This window comes from Vanellus vanellus, assembly GCF_965231255.1.
Source record: "Vanellus vanellus genome assembly, chromosome: 1".
NCBI classification, from domain to species: domain Eukaryota; kingdom Metazoa; phylum Chordata; class Aves; order Charadriiformes; family Charadriidae; genus Vanellus; species Vanellus vanellus.
In genome coordinates, this window is record NC_138905.1 from 221,827,022 (window position 1) to 221,845,306 (window position 18,285).

At 49.7% G+C, this 18,285-nt stretch overlaps 1 protein-coding gene across 1 annotated transcript in view; it reads right to left on the minus strand.

Annotated features, from left to right (window-relative positions):
* SLCO2B1 (solute carrier organic anion transporter family member 2B1) overlaps positions 1-18,285 on the minus strand; it is a gene marked incomplete at its 5' end in the record, with an annotated part of 56,099 nt that overhangs the window by 16,527 nt on the left and 21,287 nt on the right. Inside the window, one exon of the mRNA XM_082479998.1 lies at positions 4,676-4,784. Within this exon, the coding sequence (XP_082336124.1) occupies positions 4,676-4,784 (109 nt within the window). The remainder of the gene's footprint in view (positions 1-4,675; positions 4,785-18,285) is intronic.

The following is an 18,285-nucleotide window of genomic DNA, read 5'->3' on the forward strand; positions in this document are numbered from 1 at the left end:
GAGTATCACCTCTGTGGCTCAGCACTCTGCTTTCAGGGTTAGGGGAGCAGCTACAGACATTGGGGAGCAGCAAACACAGGTCACTGGAGGGGGTCCAGGCATGGAAGGCACATTCAAAGACACGCTGACACGCAGGAGAGCTGGGAGGCTAGCAGTCCACCAGAGAGTCAATGAACTGTCACGGTTATCTCTGTGCTAGATAGACCAAGGTGAACCCCAAAGAGGGGAGATGGTTTTGCTCTTACGTATCAATAGAGGTCTTGTTTCTTGAAGCATTTTCCTACATACTGGAATATCTCAGACGTATTGCAAATATGAAACCTCAACTTACTTGCTAAAAGATCTCCAGAGAGCTAATCTAGCCTTTTGTGAGAGGTAGTGGGAATCTTCCACCAAAAAGATTTCTTTTCCCTAGAGTTCTTTGGTCTTTTCAATCAAACTACACCCCCTCTGCCACCCCAGATCAGAGCGATAAAGCTACGACAGCAAGCAGGGCTCCCACTTCATGGTGGGAGGCAGCAAGACTGCCGTCCTTTGTAATCACCGTCTCGTTACTAACTCCATCTTCCTTATAGCTCCAGGGAGGAAGCTGAGTAGCTACTAAAAGCAAGTGGAAACTTTAAAATAATGATAAAAAAATATCCTTGAAACCAACTTTAGGCACCATAGAGAAACAAACAAGTCACAAGCCCAGTGTTTTAATTGCTTTGAAGATCACCTTTAATGCATTAATTCCCAGTACGTGCAACAGAAGCTGCACATCCTCCCAGGTGTTTTCAACAGAAGCCTAGAAATTAGCAATGGAAATGACTTCAGGCTAGCTAAATCCTACTTTCTTGATTACTGAGAGCAGGTCCAACGCCTGCAAAAGGAGCAGGTTGTGAGTACGAGGAGCAGGGTGCAACCCAATGTCACACAGAGCATCTGTGCAAGAGCCAAGAGCGTTCCCAACAGTGCTTTGACTTTCCTACTTTTGAATAACTCCAGCGCGTGGAGCCTGCTCCTTCCTTGGGTAATTGACCTCATTGTTCGGAAATGTCCCCAGCGCTTTGCCTGAGTATTTATCCTGTACACAGCTCCATCCTGTTATTGCTGACTGTGGATGGAAAAGCCCTTCCTGTCCTTGAGGCAGAGTTCCCAGGGCTTTGCAACCCGCTCTCTGCTCATCACACCTTGACCCAGAAAGACTTAAAGCCCAGTGGCTTCCAGAGAAACGGAGAACGCGAAGCATCTCATGGGACGGGCTCTAACCCATCCTCTTTTTGTTCCCAATAAAGTAAACGGCAAAAATTCCCGCAAGCCTTATTTTGCTCTCAGTTATCTCCGTGTGCACTGAAGCAACAGAACAAATGACAAAATGCATTTCCTTTTCCATAATCACGCTTCATTTTGCACCATTTAAGCTGAAATAAGTGACTAAACAGCATTTCTGAACATCTTTCTCCTCCAGGTCAGCTTAGTAATTTAAGGCTTGTCTCTGCCAAGCCCTTAAGAAAATTATGAACCGTTAAAGGCACTCTTCAGTCTTCTGCTCAAGGAGCAGCCTCGAGAGCTTTGCTGAATCACAGCCTAAATAGATAGTGTCTTTCTCACCTGGAGTTTCCCCGGGCTTTGGCCAGCTTTGGAGCAGGAGATGCATTTCCCCCACCCATCAGGGAGAGCCATCCCTGTTCCCTCCAGCAGACGGGGAAAGGGAAACTTCTCAACGGGAGACGCTGTCTTCCTCCCGGGCGAAGCGTTCCTGGTCCCAGGTTGAGTTTGCAGCCATCCCACGTGGGTGCCCCAGGTGAAAGTGCCAGGCCAGTTTGCAAAACGCTTTAACACCGGCAATGAGCCAACCCCAAGCGTTGACGCAATTGACTCCAACTCCGAGTGCATGGTTTGGCCAGACCCAACGCCAATGGTACGAAGTAATTCCTAACTGAAAGTGGGTGAAGACCTGCAGATGCGCCAAATAACGAAGCACAGCCCTAATCTCCCGGGCCATTTGTAGATGTGGCACTTAGCGACATGGTTTAGTGGTGGACTTGGCAGCGTTAGGTTTACAGTTGGACTTGATCTTAAAGGTCTTTTCCAACCTAAACAATACTATGATTTTACAACCTACTTGAGGGATTCAAACACCTCAACCAGAGGGGAGGACTCTGCCTTATGAGGGATGTGGGAGGAACAGGACTGAAATATCACAGGGAAAAATCTGAGATCTTGCATGGTCCTTGCTTGATCCCATCCCTGCTGGCATCCTAATGCTTTTTGTCATCCCACCCCGAACAGTGGACCCATAGTCACCATCAATCTTCCTCCCACCCCAAATAGGAGACCCGTAGCCATCAGCAGCCTTCATCCCACCCCAAATCAGGGACCTGTAGCCACCAGCAACCTTCATGTCACCCTGAACAGAGGACCCATAGCCATCAGTGAACGGGGACCCATAGCCATGAATGCTGGGCAGGCCTGGGGCTGCCTGTCCCAGGGACAGCACCAAAGTACCAGGCAGCTCTGGGAAAGGGACCATCTGTAAAATCTCCCCTCGAGATGCAGACGGACCAGCAAGCAGATGAAGCCCAAGCCACTTCTTGCCAATAGCCATCTCCAGCATTAGACTTGTCCCCTTGCCCATTAAACTAATATATTTGTTTACAAGCAGGGGAAAAACTGTGAGCATAACACTGAATTGACATACAGGTTTCTATTTCTCTTGTAAGGTGTTATAGGAATCTGCCTGGTGTCGTTTCTGCTGGTGGATTGGCACTGTCCATCTCCTGCCTTTCTGCAGAGTGGGCTCCTGCTCCCCACGCCCCATCCAGAGATGCCAAATCCCATCAGAAAAACCAAGGAGGTATGTCCCAAAGATCTCACAGCACAAATCCCCCAACCAGCAAAACGGGACCCCTCTCCTTCAGGAGCCTTCAGGTCATCCTTTTTAGGGGGGTGTGGTGTAAAAAGGGTTCACTATGAACATGGTACAGGGACCAGACTGTCCTACAGCTTTTCTCCATCGCACATGCTGCATTCTGTCTCTCTTTTTAAACAACAGAAGGTATAAAATGGCAAGGGTGATTCAGGCTGGAAAATCTCCAAACGGGGTTTTCATAAACTACGGTATAGAAAAGAATAGTAAAAACAGAGAGGAAAAAAATGCTTGGTGACAGAAAGAAGAAACAAAATAAGCAGGAGAGTCACAAAACGGGAGGTAAAATTCTCTTTCCAGTGACCCATAGATGAACTAGCAGTAAAGTCTTCAGACTTCACTCAAATTGTCCCCATCCACACCACCACACGCTAGCTACCATCCAGTCTCTGGCTCTAAAAAGAGTTTTGTATTAGCAATCCCAGTGATTTCAGCAAGATTGCTCTTCCGACAAAAAATACAGATACTTTTTTTTTTTTTTTTTTCAGAACTGGGCTTTAGGGGATAAATTCTCAGAGATAATGAATTTATTAGCACAGGTCCCGCAGCTTTAACAACAGCAACTCTGCTGCAAGCCCTGAGCCAAACCTGCAGCTCGAGCCGAGGTAAGATATTTCCTTCTCTCTCCACCCAGGAGCAGGGAGCTCATTTTTATTCATTTTTCAGAGGCAGAGAGCAGAGCGTCGGTGTGAAAATCCCATCTGAGCGCTATAAATCTGTTCCCGCGCAATCGCTTCCATCACACGGGTTTTCTAAATGACGGTGCAACAAGGTCGGCGGGGGAATAAACCCCCCGACTTGCTCCTCTAATTTAGCGTTAGGCCAGCGAGCAAATGGTGCAGCAGAATAAAAACCTGCCCACGCTCGGCTGGCTGTGCCTGCCCTGCGCTGACCTTAATAAGCCAGAGAATTTCCAATAAATTAAAGGGGTAATATTCAGGAAATATGGAGGAAGCTGACATGGATTGACTTCAGAGGGTCACTTTTCTTAAGCAGTTGCCAAAGTGCAGAGTATTTCCTTCAAAAAACCCAACCCTGAGCAGTAACCTCCACAGCTGATTCCCTTCAGCACAAAGAGCCCACTCGTATCTAAACAAGCTAATTGCACCGAATTAAGATCATTCTGTACAAACATGAGTCTGATTTTAATTGCTCTGGCTCCAGGCAGCACCGGCCATCCTCGGTGGGACGGGGAGGGCAGCCTGGCTCTGATATTGTCACCAGCCTTGAAAAAGAGGGTCTGAGGAGGCTTTTGGGGATGAAGAGCTGCCAGTGCTGCTGGGGGTCTGCTTCCTGCTGTGACCTGGAAGCTGAGCAAAAGCAGTCGTATGCACCCAAACTGCAAACCCCCTCTAACTGGGGGGTTCTTTCCCTTCCCATGACACAGCTTGCACCCTTCTTTCCTGCCTGGCTTCAAGCTCTGATGAGGTTTTGGCCTCTGTTTCCCACTGCCCAGATAACCCATAAAGCCACACAACATTGAGAGCTACCAACCCCAGATGCTTTGGTCAGCATGAGTGGGGTAGTCTGGACGTGAGGGCAAGCATCCGTGGTGAGCAGACCAGGAAGAGATCTGCAGATCTAACTAAACCCAACAGTACATCTAAGTTGCATCTTGAGGGCTTATCTAGGGGGTAGCACAGGGAGGAACATCCCTTTTTCTTACCAGCATCGCAGCCCAGTGCATTGCCCGTTGCCAGGACACATGTTTGTGCAAATGGAGGAAACCCGTCCAAGTGGGAGGTGGGGGAGGCACACACTTACGTTTGATGAACTTGGTTAGAGGGAGGTTTTGGACGTGTTCAGATCTCGACCTGAGCTGGCTGAGCACATCCTCGCTCTTCTTGCTGTCGCTCTCCTTCCCACTCGCCACCTGGGGACAAACGAGAGGCTGTCACTGCGCCGACCACGCCAAAGTTTTCGCTAAAATCACTTTTTTTCTCCCAAATCATGACAGACAGCAGCCCATGCTTCTTGCAGATGGAGTTTGCAATGTTTCTGGGCTTGGTCAGTGCCATCCGTGTCCAGCACGGGATGTGCAGCCACCGCCGGGCAGACGTCCTCCCACTCACGGCTGCTGCTCTGTGCCCGCACCGTTGGGTTTCTGATGGAGCCAAGAGCATCCATGCTGTGTCACAGGGGTAAGAACCAGCTTCCCCACCTTTGCCAACAGTAATGAATCACGCTTCATAAATATCGAGCCGGGCCGTTACCCAGGTAGAGCACACCAGGTGCTCAGCTCACACACATATGGAAATTCAGGATTTTGCATCGGGAAAGACGGATACCCATAGGGAGAGAGTTTTCTTCCCCAGAGGGTTGCTTTTGCCCCCGTGTGTGGGGACACAGGCACAGGAACCCAAGGACCAATGCAGCTAAACCTCCACCCAAAGCAGGTTTGGACACTGAGTTTGGATGGAGGATCACAGAATGATCAGGGTTGGAAGGGACCTCTGGAGATCATCATGAGTATGAGTTGAGTATTTCCCCGGTGTCTCCGTGTGTGCCGTAACAAGCTGCTCTGCAGGTGCTTTTGCCCCTATAACCAGCAAGGAGAGCAGGCAGCAACTGTAGGGGGAAAAGATCCAGGAAAGGAGAGGGGTTGGGGTGGAGGCAAAATATTTTTCACCTCCTAAACCGAGAGGTGCTGAGCCAGAGCCACCCAGAGCAGGGACGTACTGGGGGGCAAGGGGAGCGTCTACAGAGCCTTCACCTCTCCCAGCCTCTTCCCACTCTTCTCCTGCTCCTAGAAACCTCAGATGAATTCTAGCAACTCCTTCTTTGTAATGCTTTTAGATGTTTTTAGCCACATCTTTCCCACTGAACAGGAGCAGTACAGAAGGGACATCCACTCCCACTCTGGTCCATAGAAGAGGACGGATGCTGCAGCTCCCCCTTTATTCCTTCTCTGTTTAGGGGAACAACACTTAGCAGATGGAAATCATATGGGTCCAGGTGTCTCTGCTCAATTTAGCCTCCGCTGGTGCTTACAGCTCTGCGGGACGTTAATTCAGGTGCTCACGGGATCTGTGCCCTGGGTGTCACGCTGCCACCGCTCACTGCTGGCAGAAGAGGAGGGGTGGAGGCTGGAGGGCTTGGATCATCTCAAGTCCATCCCAGCCTCGTTAGATGACTGCGTGCCCGAGGCAAGTGTCCAACATCCCATTAGCAAGCGGGAGGCCAAGGGAAGGGAGGATTTCTTGGATGCGCATCTCATCCCCTGTTCGGCAGGATTTAGGGGAATCGCTGGGACGGAGGGCGTTAATTAGATTAGATATGCTACTATACATGTGTAATAGCAGCAAGTGTTCAGCGGGAGTGCGGTTTTCACGGAAAACCACAGTGTATTTTAGCCAGAAGGACAGAGCCAGTGGCCCCATCTCTGACATCCCACATCAGCTCAGCAACGGCGCTGTTGCAACTCTCGAGACGAGTTTAATATGAGTCAGACAAATGAGTTCATTCAACAGAAATTGGATGTTCTTAATTCACAGAAAGAACTGGACAGCTCTTTGGCGAAAATGATCTCTCTTCCTTTCAGACCGAGACTGATTATTAAACATCAGAGAGGTCAAAATGCCCCATGCTGCAAATGCCACATTCACTTTTTGAAGAGCCGCTACAAGGCAAAAGCAATAAAACTCCTTTCATGGTTTTTATCGGTAGGGCTCGGGGCTTAATACATTTTTCAAATGCAACGATAAAAATCCAGCTTCCTTTCACTTTTCAATTAGGTTACAGGGTCTCTAAAACTGCAGTGTTTTCCAAAAATGCATTCAAGCTGTTACTGACTGTGGCTTTCTCAGCTCCCAGCTGTTTGTACTTCAGAGAGCTAACAGTCTGCTGGGCACTGTCTGTACATCCAAAATAAAAAGAAAAAAAGCCCCAAATTCCCCAGTCTGGGATGCTTCTGCATGAGTGTGACCCTTGCAAGTGGGACGATTCTGTGCACATCTCCTGGGTCATCACCCGCCCAAGGAGCAGAGCCCTGGAGGAGGGGGAAAACTCTTCTCCCCGCTCTGGTTTGGCCCCATGATATACTTCTTTGCTGCCTGAAAGGATCAAGACACGCATTCCTCTGGGATGAAGCAGGCATGTTCATGCTCCTGGGAAGCAAGCGGCAGAGGGACCGGCAATAATCACAGAATCAGAGAATCACAGAATGGTTAAAGAGTTGGAAGGGACCTTGAAAACCATCCAGTTCCAACCCCCCTGCCATGGGCAGGGACACCCCCCCCCCAGCCCAGGTTGCTCCAAGCCCTGTCCAACCTGGTCTTGAACACCTCCAGGGATGGGGCAGCCACAGCTTCTCGGGGCACCCTGCGCCAGAGGCTCACCACCATCACAATGAAAAATTTCTTCCTAATATCGCATCTCAATCTCCCCTCTGTCAGTGTCAAACCGTTCCCCCTCGTCCCATCACTCCCCTCCCTGATCAGCAGTCCCTCCCCAGCTCTCCTGGAGCCCCTTTAGGCACTGGAAGGGGCTCTGAGCGCAGCAGAGGGGCACAACCCCCCCTCACCCTGCTGGCCACGCTGCTGGGGATACAGCCCGGGGTGCCGGGGGCTCGCTGGGCTGCCAGCGCACATTGCTGGGTCATGTTGAGCTTCTCATCCACCAACACCCCCAAGTCCTTCTCCTCTGGGCTGTTCCCCATCCATTCTCCACCCAGCCTGGAGTTGTGCTTGGGATGGCCCCAACCCCGGTGCAGGATCCTGCACTTGGCCTTGTTGAACCTCATGGTGTTCACACGGGTCCATGTCTCCAGCCTGTCCTGGTCCCTCTGGATGCCATTCCGTCCCTCAGGCGTCTCAACCTCCAAGCTCCACGCAGCTTGGTGCTCTCAGCAAACTCACTGAGGCTGCCCTCGGTCCCACTGCCAATCCAGCCTGCTCGCTGTGGTCAGGGGGGGCGAGCGGTGCTGGCTCTACTGTTGGAGGTGCTCGAGCCCTGCCAACGATGCCGTGCTCCTGCCGCGGGGAATTTCAGCATTACGCAGAGCAGACAATTTGGCAAGCCGGCGTTGGGAGGTGCTGGTTGCTCGGCACTATCCCAGCCACCCACCGAAGCATCATGCCAAGGAAAACCAAACAAATGTGGGAAACGTCTTGCAAAATGCCCCCACGCTTGGATTTTTCGGCATCATTCCTTAAAGAACTCGATTTACTGGTGCGTGTCGCCCGGTGGATGGGCTCTCGTTGCACCTCATGGTTTTGCAACGGGATTTGATCTATCGCCGTCACTTCCAGCCTCGTGGAGGGATGCAGGAGGCGGACAGGCTTTTGAGAGAGGAGGATGAAGCTCCCCCACGCTTTGCATTAGGAAGAGCATCCCTCCCCTGACCTCGACCCGGGGAAAGCCCCCGTTTCCCTGCACAGACAGGAATAAATCAGGTATGACTGAGATCTGGACTTGCTTTGCGGGAAAGGCAAACAAAGGCAGCTTGCCTGCGAGCCGGGCTCCTGCTTTCACCCGCCTGCTATTGCACCTGCCAGAGGTGCCGGCAGTCTGGGTTTATTCAAATAAACCAGTGGAAAAAGGGATAAATTACCCGCTCTGTGAGAGAGAGGTTTTCCTTGCTTAATTTGAGGCTTCTGCCGAGTTTCCCTCTGGCTGGGCAGAACCCAGCGCTCCCGGCTCAGTGAAAAATAAGGTCAGAGGAGCTATTTTCATGTTAAGCAAACAAAATGTAAAAACCTCATAGCTTGAAAAATAATTATTTGCCTCCTGACAAGGTCACGCTCCCTACAAACACTTCATTACGCCTCTTCCAGCGAGTGCAGGTCCCACCAGGGACCCTATTTCCTCGAGTGCTAAAATAACCAGCCGACAGGCACCTTGCTCAGGCGAAACGGGGTGATTATTTTTAGCCACCGTTTGCGCCGGTCTTTAAAGTTCCCTGGGGGAAAATCCGAATGTAGAGACCAGCCCATTCCTGTAACGTGCCCTTGGCACCACCACACCCTGCCATTTGGCCCCCCGCCCAGCTGCTCCCCAAATAACGCCGTGTATTTTTAGACGGTCTTTGCTGATGCTCTAGGAGCTTTAATGAGGCAGCCTCAGAGCATCGCGGCCCCGGGAGGAAAATCTTCCAGCCAAAGACTTAGATTTCCCTGTCCCCGCTCTCTAACCTTTCCCCACTAACTGATAACCCAAACTGGAACCGGCGTTTAAGACAGTTCCCCGTCGGTTATTTTCATTTCAGCTTTTTGTGTGCACTGGAAGCGCACCAGGTCACTGCTGGATAAGACGTGGGAGGATCTGTATAAATGCTGGCAATCTGTCCCGAGACAGAAACCGGAGAAGTTATTTTTCACTTCCCCAGCGCCGTTGCACAATGTCTCTGCCTGCACAGACGGGCCGAGTCGCTGCCCCAGCACCGTCCCACCACGCTGGACCTGGGATGTCCCTTGGGACCACTGCGGACAACTCCAGACGGAGCTGTCAGCTCTTTGGAACCCTGCAAATACCTTCCACGGGTTGGGAAGTCCCCAAGGACCCCGGCGCAGGGCAGCAGGCTCCTTGCAGGCTCGGACATGCTGGTGCAATCCTGTGATGTAGCCGAGAGCATCCATGGAGCATCCTCAGGGCAGGGCAGGAGGGGTCCTGGCTGCATTTGACCTGCAGGAGCTTCTCCTCATCACAAACCATCTGCTTTGAGACTGAAAGGGACAGGGGCTGCCTGGACCTTGCCAAGCAATGCCCCTCCAGCAGGAACGGCGATGCCCAGACATTTGAGATGGACATGCGTAGCCAGGACACAAATGCATCTCATTCAAGGTTTCTCCGTGCTTGCAGACCCTTCCTGCTACCACGGACACGTTGCTTTTTAGGATGAAAAAAGTCTATCTAGTCTGTAGGTTGTGGTCCTAAACTTGCCAGCCCTCCCCACTCCATGGCTTGCGGCACTGCCCAGACAGATGGGGTTTGCCCTGGGAAATGGGGGGTGACTTCTTAACCCTCTGCTCTGCCGTGTACATCTCCAGGATGGAGCTGCACATCCAGCTCGGCATTCCCCTCTTTTGCCAAGCGTCTGCTCCAACTGTCCATCAGGGCAATTGAAAGTAAAATCGGGAGATACTGTCCCCCACCATCCCAGCAGAAAGTTGTATCAGATGCACTTTGTCAGGCCACCACAGAGCCGTCACCACCACTTTGTCAGGCCACCACAGAGCCACTGCACACTCTGAGCACTCCCACACTTCATATCCTTCCAACTCCACTGTGAAACACCCCCAGAAATACACTTCCTTTGTTCTGCAAAGGATTTCAACACCCAGCCTCTCCGTCCCATTTCACAGGAGATGACCATGCCCCTTCTACCTCCCCCATTAGCAACGCCAAGGAAGGAGTATGGTTTCTTTCCATCCCATTTCTGCATTTTTCCCAGTTGAAATGACACATGTGAAGATTTGAGATGAAGAAGGATCCAACACGAAAGATGCAACATCCTGCTCATCTCTGGTTGGCACCCACGTGTCCCCCAGATGGATGGGTACCTTGGGCAAGGGGCTGATGGAGCAGAAAGAGTTTCTTTCTCCTCACCACCACCAATGATTAAATAAATAAAGGCAATGCTGCAGGTTTACTCTCTACAGACCTGGGCAAAGAAGAAGGTGCAGCACCATATGGTTGGGTGCAGAAGCTCCAGCTAATATTTTCAGTAACCCCCTTGGCATAGTGAGAAGACATGGACTACTTAACCTGCAGAGGAGAAGGAAGGTGGGAATTGTCCATAGAGTGAGATGGGATACCATGTAGGAAAAACTAGGCAAGTAGAGGGCTGAAATAACAGAAACTGAACCAAACTTAGTGGAAAGGGCACAGCCGTGCACTTAGGGTTTAAAAATAATTTCTGCTGCACAGCTGGAAATATCGGAAATGAGAGGAGGAGAATGACAAACAGCTCCAGGTCTATCTCTGCATAAGCACATGGTGCAGCTGTGGAAGGAGTGAGTATGATGTGAGGAGGAACTGAGGACGGCATTTCCAGGAGAGCTGGGGAAGTGCAGATCCCGCTGCACCAGCGCTGAAGACCAGATCCTGAGTAGGGGAACCAGCTGGTGGCTGGCATGGGTGAAGAGCAGAGCTCCTGGGACGGAGAAGCTCTCTGGCAGCAGAGGACCAGCTAGCCTCCCCCGCCCAGCGAAACGAAGGCTTTCTATAACCATGCCAATATGGCAATGAGTAGGAAAAAAAATATTTAACCAGGATTAGGGGCAGAATAACACGCTAAAGGCTAAAACATAGACTGGAGATTAGACAACATGCTTTGCAACGTGCAATAAGTTTCTGAAACCACTTACTGGTGACATCTGGGAGGAAAGCACTGATGAGGTGGACTGATATCCAGAGGGGATCGTGTGACAGCAAACCGGAGCCACCAGGGCTTGGGTACAACTGGGACGTGTAGACCTGCTTCCCATAAAATCCATCTGAGCTTTCTCAGGAGGCATCTGTCTGCAGATGACTTGAGCTGGCACTACAGGGGAGGCTTTGTCAGGGCGCGGAGGAAGTGTCACTCCCCCCCTTGGGAGATGTTTGGTTCTACGTGACTTTGGCGTGTCACAGAGTGAAATCTGAACCAGGAGACAATTGAGCTTACAAGACAGATCTTGCACGGGAGAAATGCTGAGCAAGGGCAATGCTCCTGCTTTTGTTTAAGGTGCTCCCCGGAGCACCTTTCCCCTTTTCAAAGCCTTTTTTCACATCACCAGCGGAGCTGCAGGGACCGTGGAGGTGCTTTACCAGCTGCCATGCAACAGCCGGTAAGCCGGCAAGACACTGTGCCCGAGCAAAAGCAGAGGGAAAGCCTTTAGCAGACAGAGTACAACTGCCTGGGTTAGGACGTGATAACATCGCCAGGGATCGATGGTAAAGCCCAAGCTAAACTCCGGCTACTCAGCAACTCAAAAAAGCTCAACTGCTGTATTTCCCCACAACCCAGGACACAACCTGGTTCAGGCTCATGGAGGCAGGATTAAACTGGAATTATTGGGAAAAAAAAAAAAAAAAACAAACAAAAAACTGGTCTTGACTGGAAACAGTTTGTCCAGTTACAGCCTTATCCTCATCCCCTGCCTGAGATCGTGACAACTTTACAGCTTTGCTGTGACCATCCCTCAAACAGGATTATTCAGGGTATCGTGCTAGAAATTTACTGACAAGTTTCAAAGCAGCAGAATAAAAATGTTCTGGGTCTGGAGCGATTGATTTATGAAAGAAGATCAAAAGAGCAAACTCTTCCTATCATTAATGTCAACGTTAAGAGCACAAATCATTCCAGGAACATCAAAGAAAGATGCTATCAAATAAGGGTAAAGCTGGAATGTGGTTGTAGAATAAATCATCTAGATCCATCTTAGTTGATGGGAAGAGGCAGATAAGTCTCCAAACGGACTGAGGGCTCTGCTGTATTCAGTGTTTGCTGGATGATGCCCATTGAGGAGGATGGTCCTTGGTCTGGAGAAACCACCAAGGGCTCAGATGAGTTGTATAGAGTGAGGCAGGAGAAAGAAAGGCAAACGAAGGTAGGATGAGAAGAAATAGTGCTTTTGGCAGTGAGGCGGACTGAGCCATGGGCCAATCTTTGCTTCTGGAATCTTGTTTGGTGGACTCTGTGGTGGGAAAATGTACCCACAGCTTGGTGTGGACATGTTATTCCCAGGCAGCCTCATCATCTACTCTGACATATGTGATCCCAGGGGTCTGCAGACAGCAAGTGGCACAAGGACAGCTTGGCCTGGGGCGCCTGAAATTCCTTTTTGGCCTCCAGAAATGAAGCCCACAGCTGGTGGTGCAGAAACATCTCTGTGGAAAGAGCAGATCTGTGCTTTTCCCGTGTGTTATTGTGTCTGCTGTGCCTGGAGGGATGTGCGGTGGGTAAGATGTTGTGCTGGGGCTTTACAAACATGGGGAAAAGCCCAGCTGATGCCTTCAAGTCCTCACAGCTTGTGGTTGCTCTGCTGTTGATTACTTTTTTCCTGCTTTGGACAGGCAGAAACCCTGAAACCAAAGGCAGCCAAGGAAATGCCGACTGTCTTTGAAGCTGCAGCTGTATTTAGACAGGGTTGACCCAAAGGTTATCTCAATGTCCATTCTTTTTGATCTGCTGGTCTGTAAAACCCCGTGCTGACCCCGTCCCTCCCTTCCCCTCTGCATTGTATCGGGGATGCGGCTTCGCGCTGCACATCCCGGACTGGGAGCTACCACGGGCATCCCACCTTTCCTCATTGCAACGCCGCATCTCCATCCCAAACCAGAGCCAAGCACAAGAAGAAACAACAGCCCTGCTCCGGGCAGTGAGAAGAAACCTGGAAGCAACCCTAAAGCCACAGCACGAGCCACCGCGGTGAGTCAGGGGTATGTGATAGAGACAATAACACATTGTGCACTCATTGACTAGCAGTCATTCATAACCTAAAGGACAGGCCTGATAAAAATGGACGAAGCAAGAAGTCTTGAGATTGCCAAGGACAGCTCCTGATAACAAATAAGAGGTGGCCTTGAAAAGCGGCTGAAACCAACCCTGCGGTCTGGACAGAGACCAAAGAAGAACTGAGTCTGCGCAAGGATAAAAATTTATTTGGCGGTGATGAGGAGGAATCATCAGCCTTCATCGTCACGACCCTCAGCGACCACCCCCAGGAGGCATTGCGCAAGCGCAGTTGGGAGGAGTTTATGAAAATGACTTCTTAGAGCTAATTTTAATACGAAGCGGGGACAGGTCATGCATATGTATAGGCGTCCTGGGAAATCTTATGATTATGTAATTAAGAACTATATATATTTGAGAGGGGCGCTGCATTGGGTGCGCACGATTGTGGTGGGGCGACCCCCCATGCTGCCCAGCGCTGAATAAACATACCCACTTTACAACCTTCTTGGTTGTGGAGTCTCTGGAGTTTCATTTCCGCACGTCGTTTTGGCGAGCCAGGCAGGAGACTCTCTGCTCGGCTGCGGGATCAACTGCGGAGCGGGCGCCCCTAGGCGCTCCCCGAGTCCTTTCCTCGGAGGAGCCTCCTCTCCCAGCTGCTCACCGCGGGAGTAGACAACAACCTCCTGAAGCTGCGGAAAAAAGGTATGTCTAAGAAGGGCCAGTAAGTCGTACGCTTGGCCGGGGCTGCTGGTAAATCGCGCAGAGACGTCTGGCGTGCAGCGTAGTCCCCTGGGGAGGAGGGTACCCTGTTTGTTGGGCCGGCAAGGGGTTCGCTGACCGATAGAGCGGCCGCTAGCGATCTTGGGAGTAGATCGCGTGAATCCAAGGTTACCGCTGCATCCTGGCAACGGGAGCCAGGAAGGACCTGCTAATGGCTGTATAAGAAGCAGGAGAAGGGTAAACGAGCCTCACATAATTTGCAGCTGCTAGAAAGGTAACATCTTGGGTGGAGCGAAATGTTCTGTGTTTAAAGCGTCCGGATATTGTAGGTTAAGAACTTTGTGTGTACAGGTATATATGGATCTATGTCTAAGAGTGTGTGTGCATGAGACAAAGAGTGTGTGTGCGTGAGACGCAACAAAGTTGTGAAGCGAGTGTGGAGTCCTGATCCGCGGTTCCGTGTCCTCCGCGAGGAGACCGGCTGGAGACGGACGAAGCGTCTGAGCCATCTGATTCATGGTGGAAGGAAACGAAGGATCTCTCCTCAAATGGTTTGGACTTGAGTCCCGGGAATATCTAAATGAAGGAGGAGGTTGGGAAAGGTGGGGAGAGAATTTGGTTTACCTGAAAGGAATTTATGTTACCCCTGCTAATCAAGTAGTGGCTCTCGATTGGGAGCAACCCATCGTAGATATCCTCACCGACCTCACAGACCTAAACCCCTCGATTAATGGGTACTGCGGGGCTGTCCCTTGCCTCGAGGGTGGAGTATCTCCCATTCATAAACTGACCAGCGGCTGGCATCCGAGCTGGGTGTTGTTGGAATGTAAAAATTGTGGAAGAAGGTGGTATTGTTTATCCAGGAGAAGGGAGGCAGAGTGTTTTAAGCGTCGATCCCCGAATACTTACCGTAGTCGGAAACAGGATCAACAAGCTGCTAGTATATTGAAATTGGTGTGTGGAAAGAGGAATCTGGTCCCAGATACCTGGGACGTGTGGGAGGAGGATTGGGAAAAGACGAAAGCACGTTGTAAAAGGAGGTTTGTGTGGAAGTCGAAGGAGCGACGGAATCATAATGGGCAACAGTCAGGGAAGTATCATTAGAAAGAGTCCCCTGGGCTGTGTCCTTGCCCACTGGAAGGATATTGCTGGAACTCAGGGGACAGAGAACAGAAAGACCCTTATTAAATACTGTTATCAGTGGTGGCCACTGTATAAGTTAGAAGATGGAGCTAAATGGCCACTGAATGGATCATTAGACTATAATACTCTTTTGCAATTAATGTTATTTTTGAGAAGAGAAAGGAAGTGGGATGAGGTGTCATATGCAGATAAGTTTTTTTTTTACCCTCCAGGACCATCCGGAGTGGCAAAGGGACTGTGGAATGGTGCCGCCGCAGGACCCTATGGTACTCGCTCTCGAGCGAGAGAATAATAAAGAACTTAAGGGTAAATTGAAGCGGTGCTGCTCGGCATGTAGTATTGGACAGAGGTGTACTAAAATAGACAAGATTCACCAAGCATCAGAACAAGATCTAACTAATTTGCTTAAGCCTCCCCCTCGGTCACAGGAACGAGATGTGGACTTGGATAGAGGCCCCTCTCCTCCGGACAGCCCTGTATCCTCCCGTACCAGGAGAAAGCATACAGTTTTACAGGCACCGCTCTGAGAGGCGGTAGGGCCTGATGGAGGGACAATGTTAATCAAGGTACCTTCTTCCACTACTGATTTGGAAGCATGGAAAAGGGTTGCCAAGGATTACAGGAATGATCCAGTAAGTGTAACCAAATATTTCCATTTTATTATAAAACAACATAATCCCGATTGGAATGACTTACAATTACTATTAGAATCTATGACGGAAACAGAAAACCAATTAATTTTAAAAGTTGCGGGGGATTTAGCTGAAGACCATTATAAGGTTACAGGAAGGGATGTTAAAAAATTACCTCTCCCTGCAGGATCCAAAGTGGGACCCGAATAGGTCAGCACATATGGAAAGGTTACAAGCATACCAAGGATGGATTTTAAAGGGAATGGAAAGGGCCATTCCCAAGACTGGTCAGCATTATATGCAATTAAACAAGGCCCTTCCGAATCAGTCACCATCTGAGTTCCTAGACCGACTGAGGGATGTGATGCACTGCGGTACACCGCTGGTTCCTGGGTTAGAAGTAGGAATACAGCAATTAGTTTCTTTGGTTTTAGGCCAGTCTACAGGAGATATTAGGCGTAAGCTCCAAAAGTTGGTCCCACAGAAGGCAGGAATCTGGAGGTGTTGCTGGATGAGGCAGGGAGAGTGTTCTGTAACAGAGAAGAGGATTATAAACGGGGACAAAGAAGGGTGGTGGAAATCATCAGGGAGGAGGCAGAAAGAAAATCCAGACAAGGACTGCCTTGATTAGGCAGGAATCAATGTGCGTTGTGTAAAAGATTTGGACACTGGAAAGATAAGTGTCCGGAAAAGCGAAAAAATAAGGAAAAGGGACGAAACAATCAGAAAAGAAGAGTGTTGGCCCACGTGAAAGTAGATTGATGGGGACCAGGGGAATCTACCCTAGCGGATCCACTAGAAGCTAGAGAAGGAACAAAAGAAAGCGGAATTTCTGGTAGACACAGGAGCTATGTATTTAGTTTTAAACCAAGCTTTGATGCCTTCGGGGAATGACTATATTGTGGTAAAAGGAGCAACTGGCCAAAGTGAAAAGGCATATTTTTGTGAACCTTTGAAGTATAAATTAGGAAAACAATGGGGCATCCATAAATTCCTGTACATGCCCAAATCTCCTAAAGCACTCTTGGGGAGAGATTTACTAGAACAATTGGGTGCGGTGATTAAGTTTGAGAAAGGGGAAATTACTCTGGAGGTAAACAATCAACAGTATATCCAAATAATGAGTTTATCCTTAGCTGGTCCTCCCACAGAAGGAAAAATCAGTGAAGAAGCCATGAACCAGGTATATCCCAGGGTTTGGGCCACTGATGTGCCCGGGAGAGCAAAGAATGCCCCACCGGTTGAAGTCAAACTCAAAGAAGGACAACAGCCGGTAAGAATCAAACAATACCCTCTGAGGAAGGAGGACAGGGAGGGAATCTGGCCAATAATAGAGAAGTTCTTACAACCGGGGTTGCTAAAGGAATGTGAATCTAATTTTAATATTCCTATACTACCTGTCCGTAAATCTGACGGGTCATACCGGGTGGTCCAAGACCTACGGGCAATAAATAAAATAGCTGAAGACCTTTACCCGGTAGTAGCAAACCCATACACCTTGCTGACTGTACTAACACCTGAGCTAACTTGGTTTACAGTTTTAGATCTGAAGGATGCCTTCTTTTGCCTCCCTCTCCAAGAAGCCAGTCAGAAATTATTTGCGTTTGAATGGGAAAGTCCTAAAAGAGGGCGCAGAACCCAGCTTACCTGGACGGTGTTTGCCACAAGGATTCAAAAATAGCCCTACTATATTTGGTAATCAACTTGCAAAAGATCTAGAGTCCTGGGAAGCCCCACTTCCTGAAGAAGGGAAACTGTTACAATATGTGGATGATATCTTGATTGCCACCATGACAAAAGATGCTTGTATGACTTGGACGGTGAGTCTGTTGAATTTTCTGGGGCTCCAGGGACACCGGGTATCCCAAAGAAGGCTCAAATAGTGCAGCGCAAGGTGATTTACCCAGGTTATGAAATCAGTGCTGGACAGAGGACTTTGGGACAGGCCCGAAAAGAGACAATATGCCAAACTCCGAGACTGCAAACAGTGAAAGAGTTATGAACTTTTCTAGGGATGACTGGGTGGTGTCGGCTGTGGATTTATAATTATGGGTTGCTTGTCAAGACACTAACAACTACCGAACAGAAACCCCTTAAATGGACTAAAGAGACCATACAGGCCTTCGAGTTGCTAAAGAAGGCTTTGATGTCAGCTCCAGCCTTGGGACTCCCAGACGTGAGTAAGCCATTTTGCCTTTCTCTCACAAAAACCAGGGAATTGCCCTAGGAATATTGGCGCAAGATCTAGGCCCGTATCGGCGAGCAGTTGCTTATTTTTCCAAGCAACTAGATACAACTGCGAAGGGCTGGCCTGGATGCTTGCGAGCAGTCGCCGCCGTAGTACTAAACATCCAGGAAGCCCGAAAATTCACCCTGGGCCAGAAAATGACGGTGTTAGAGTCCCATACAACATCTGCAGTACTGGAAGTGAAAGGTGGACACTGGCTTTCTCCACAATATTAGGCTATAATGGTAGAACAAGATGATTTGGAAATTGTAGT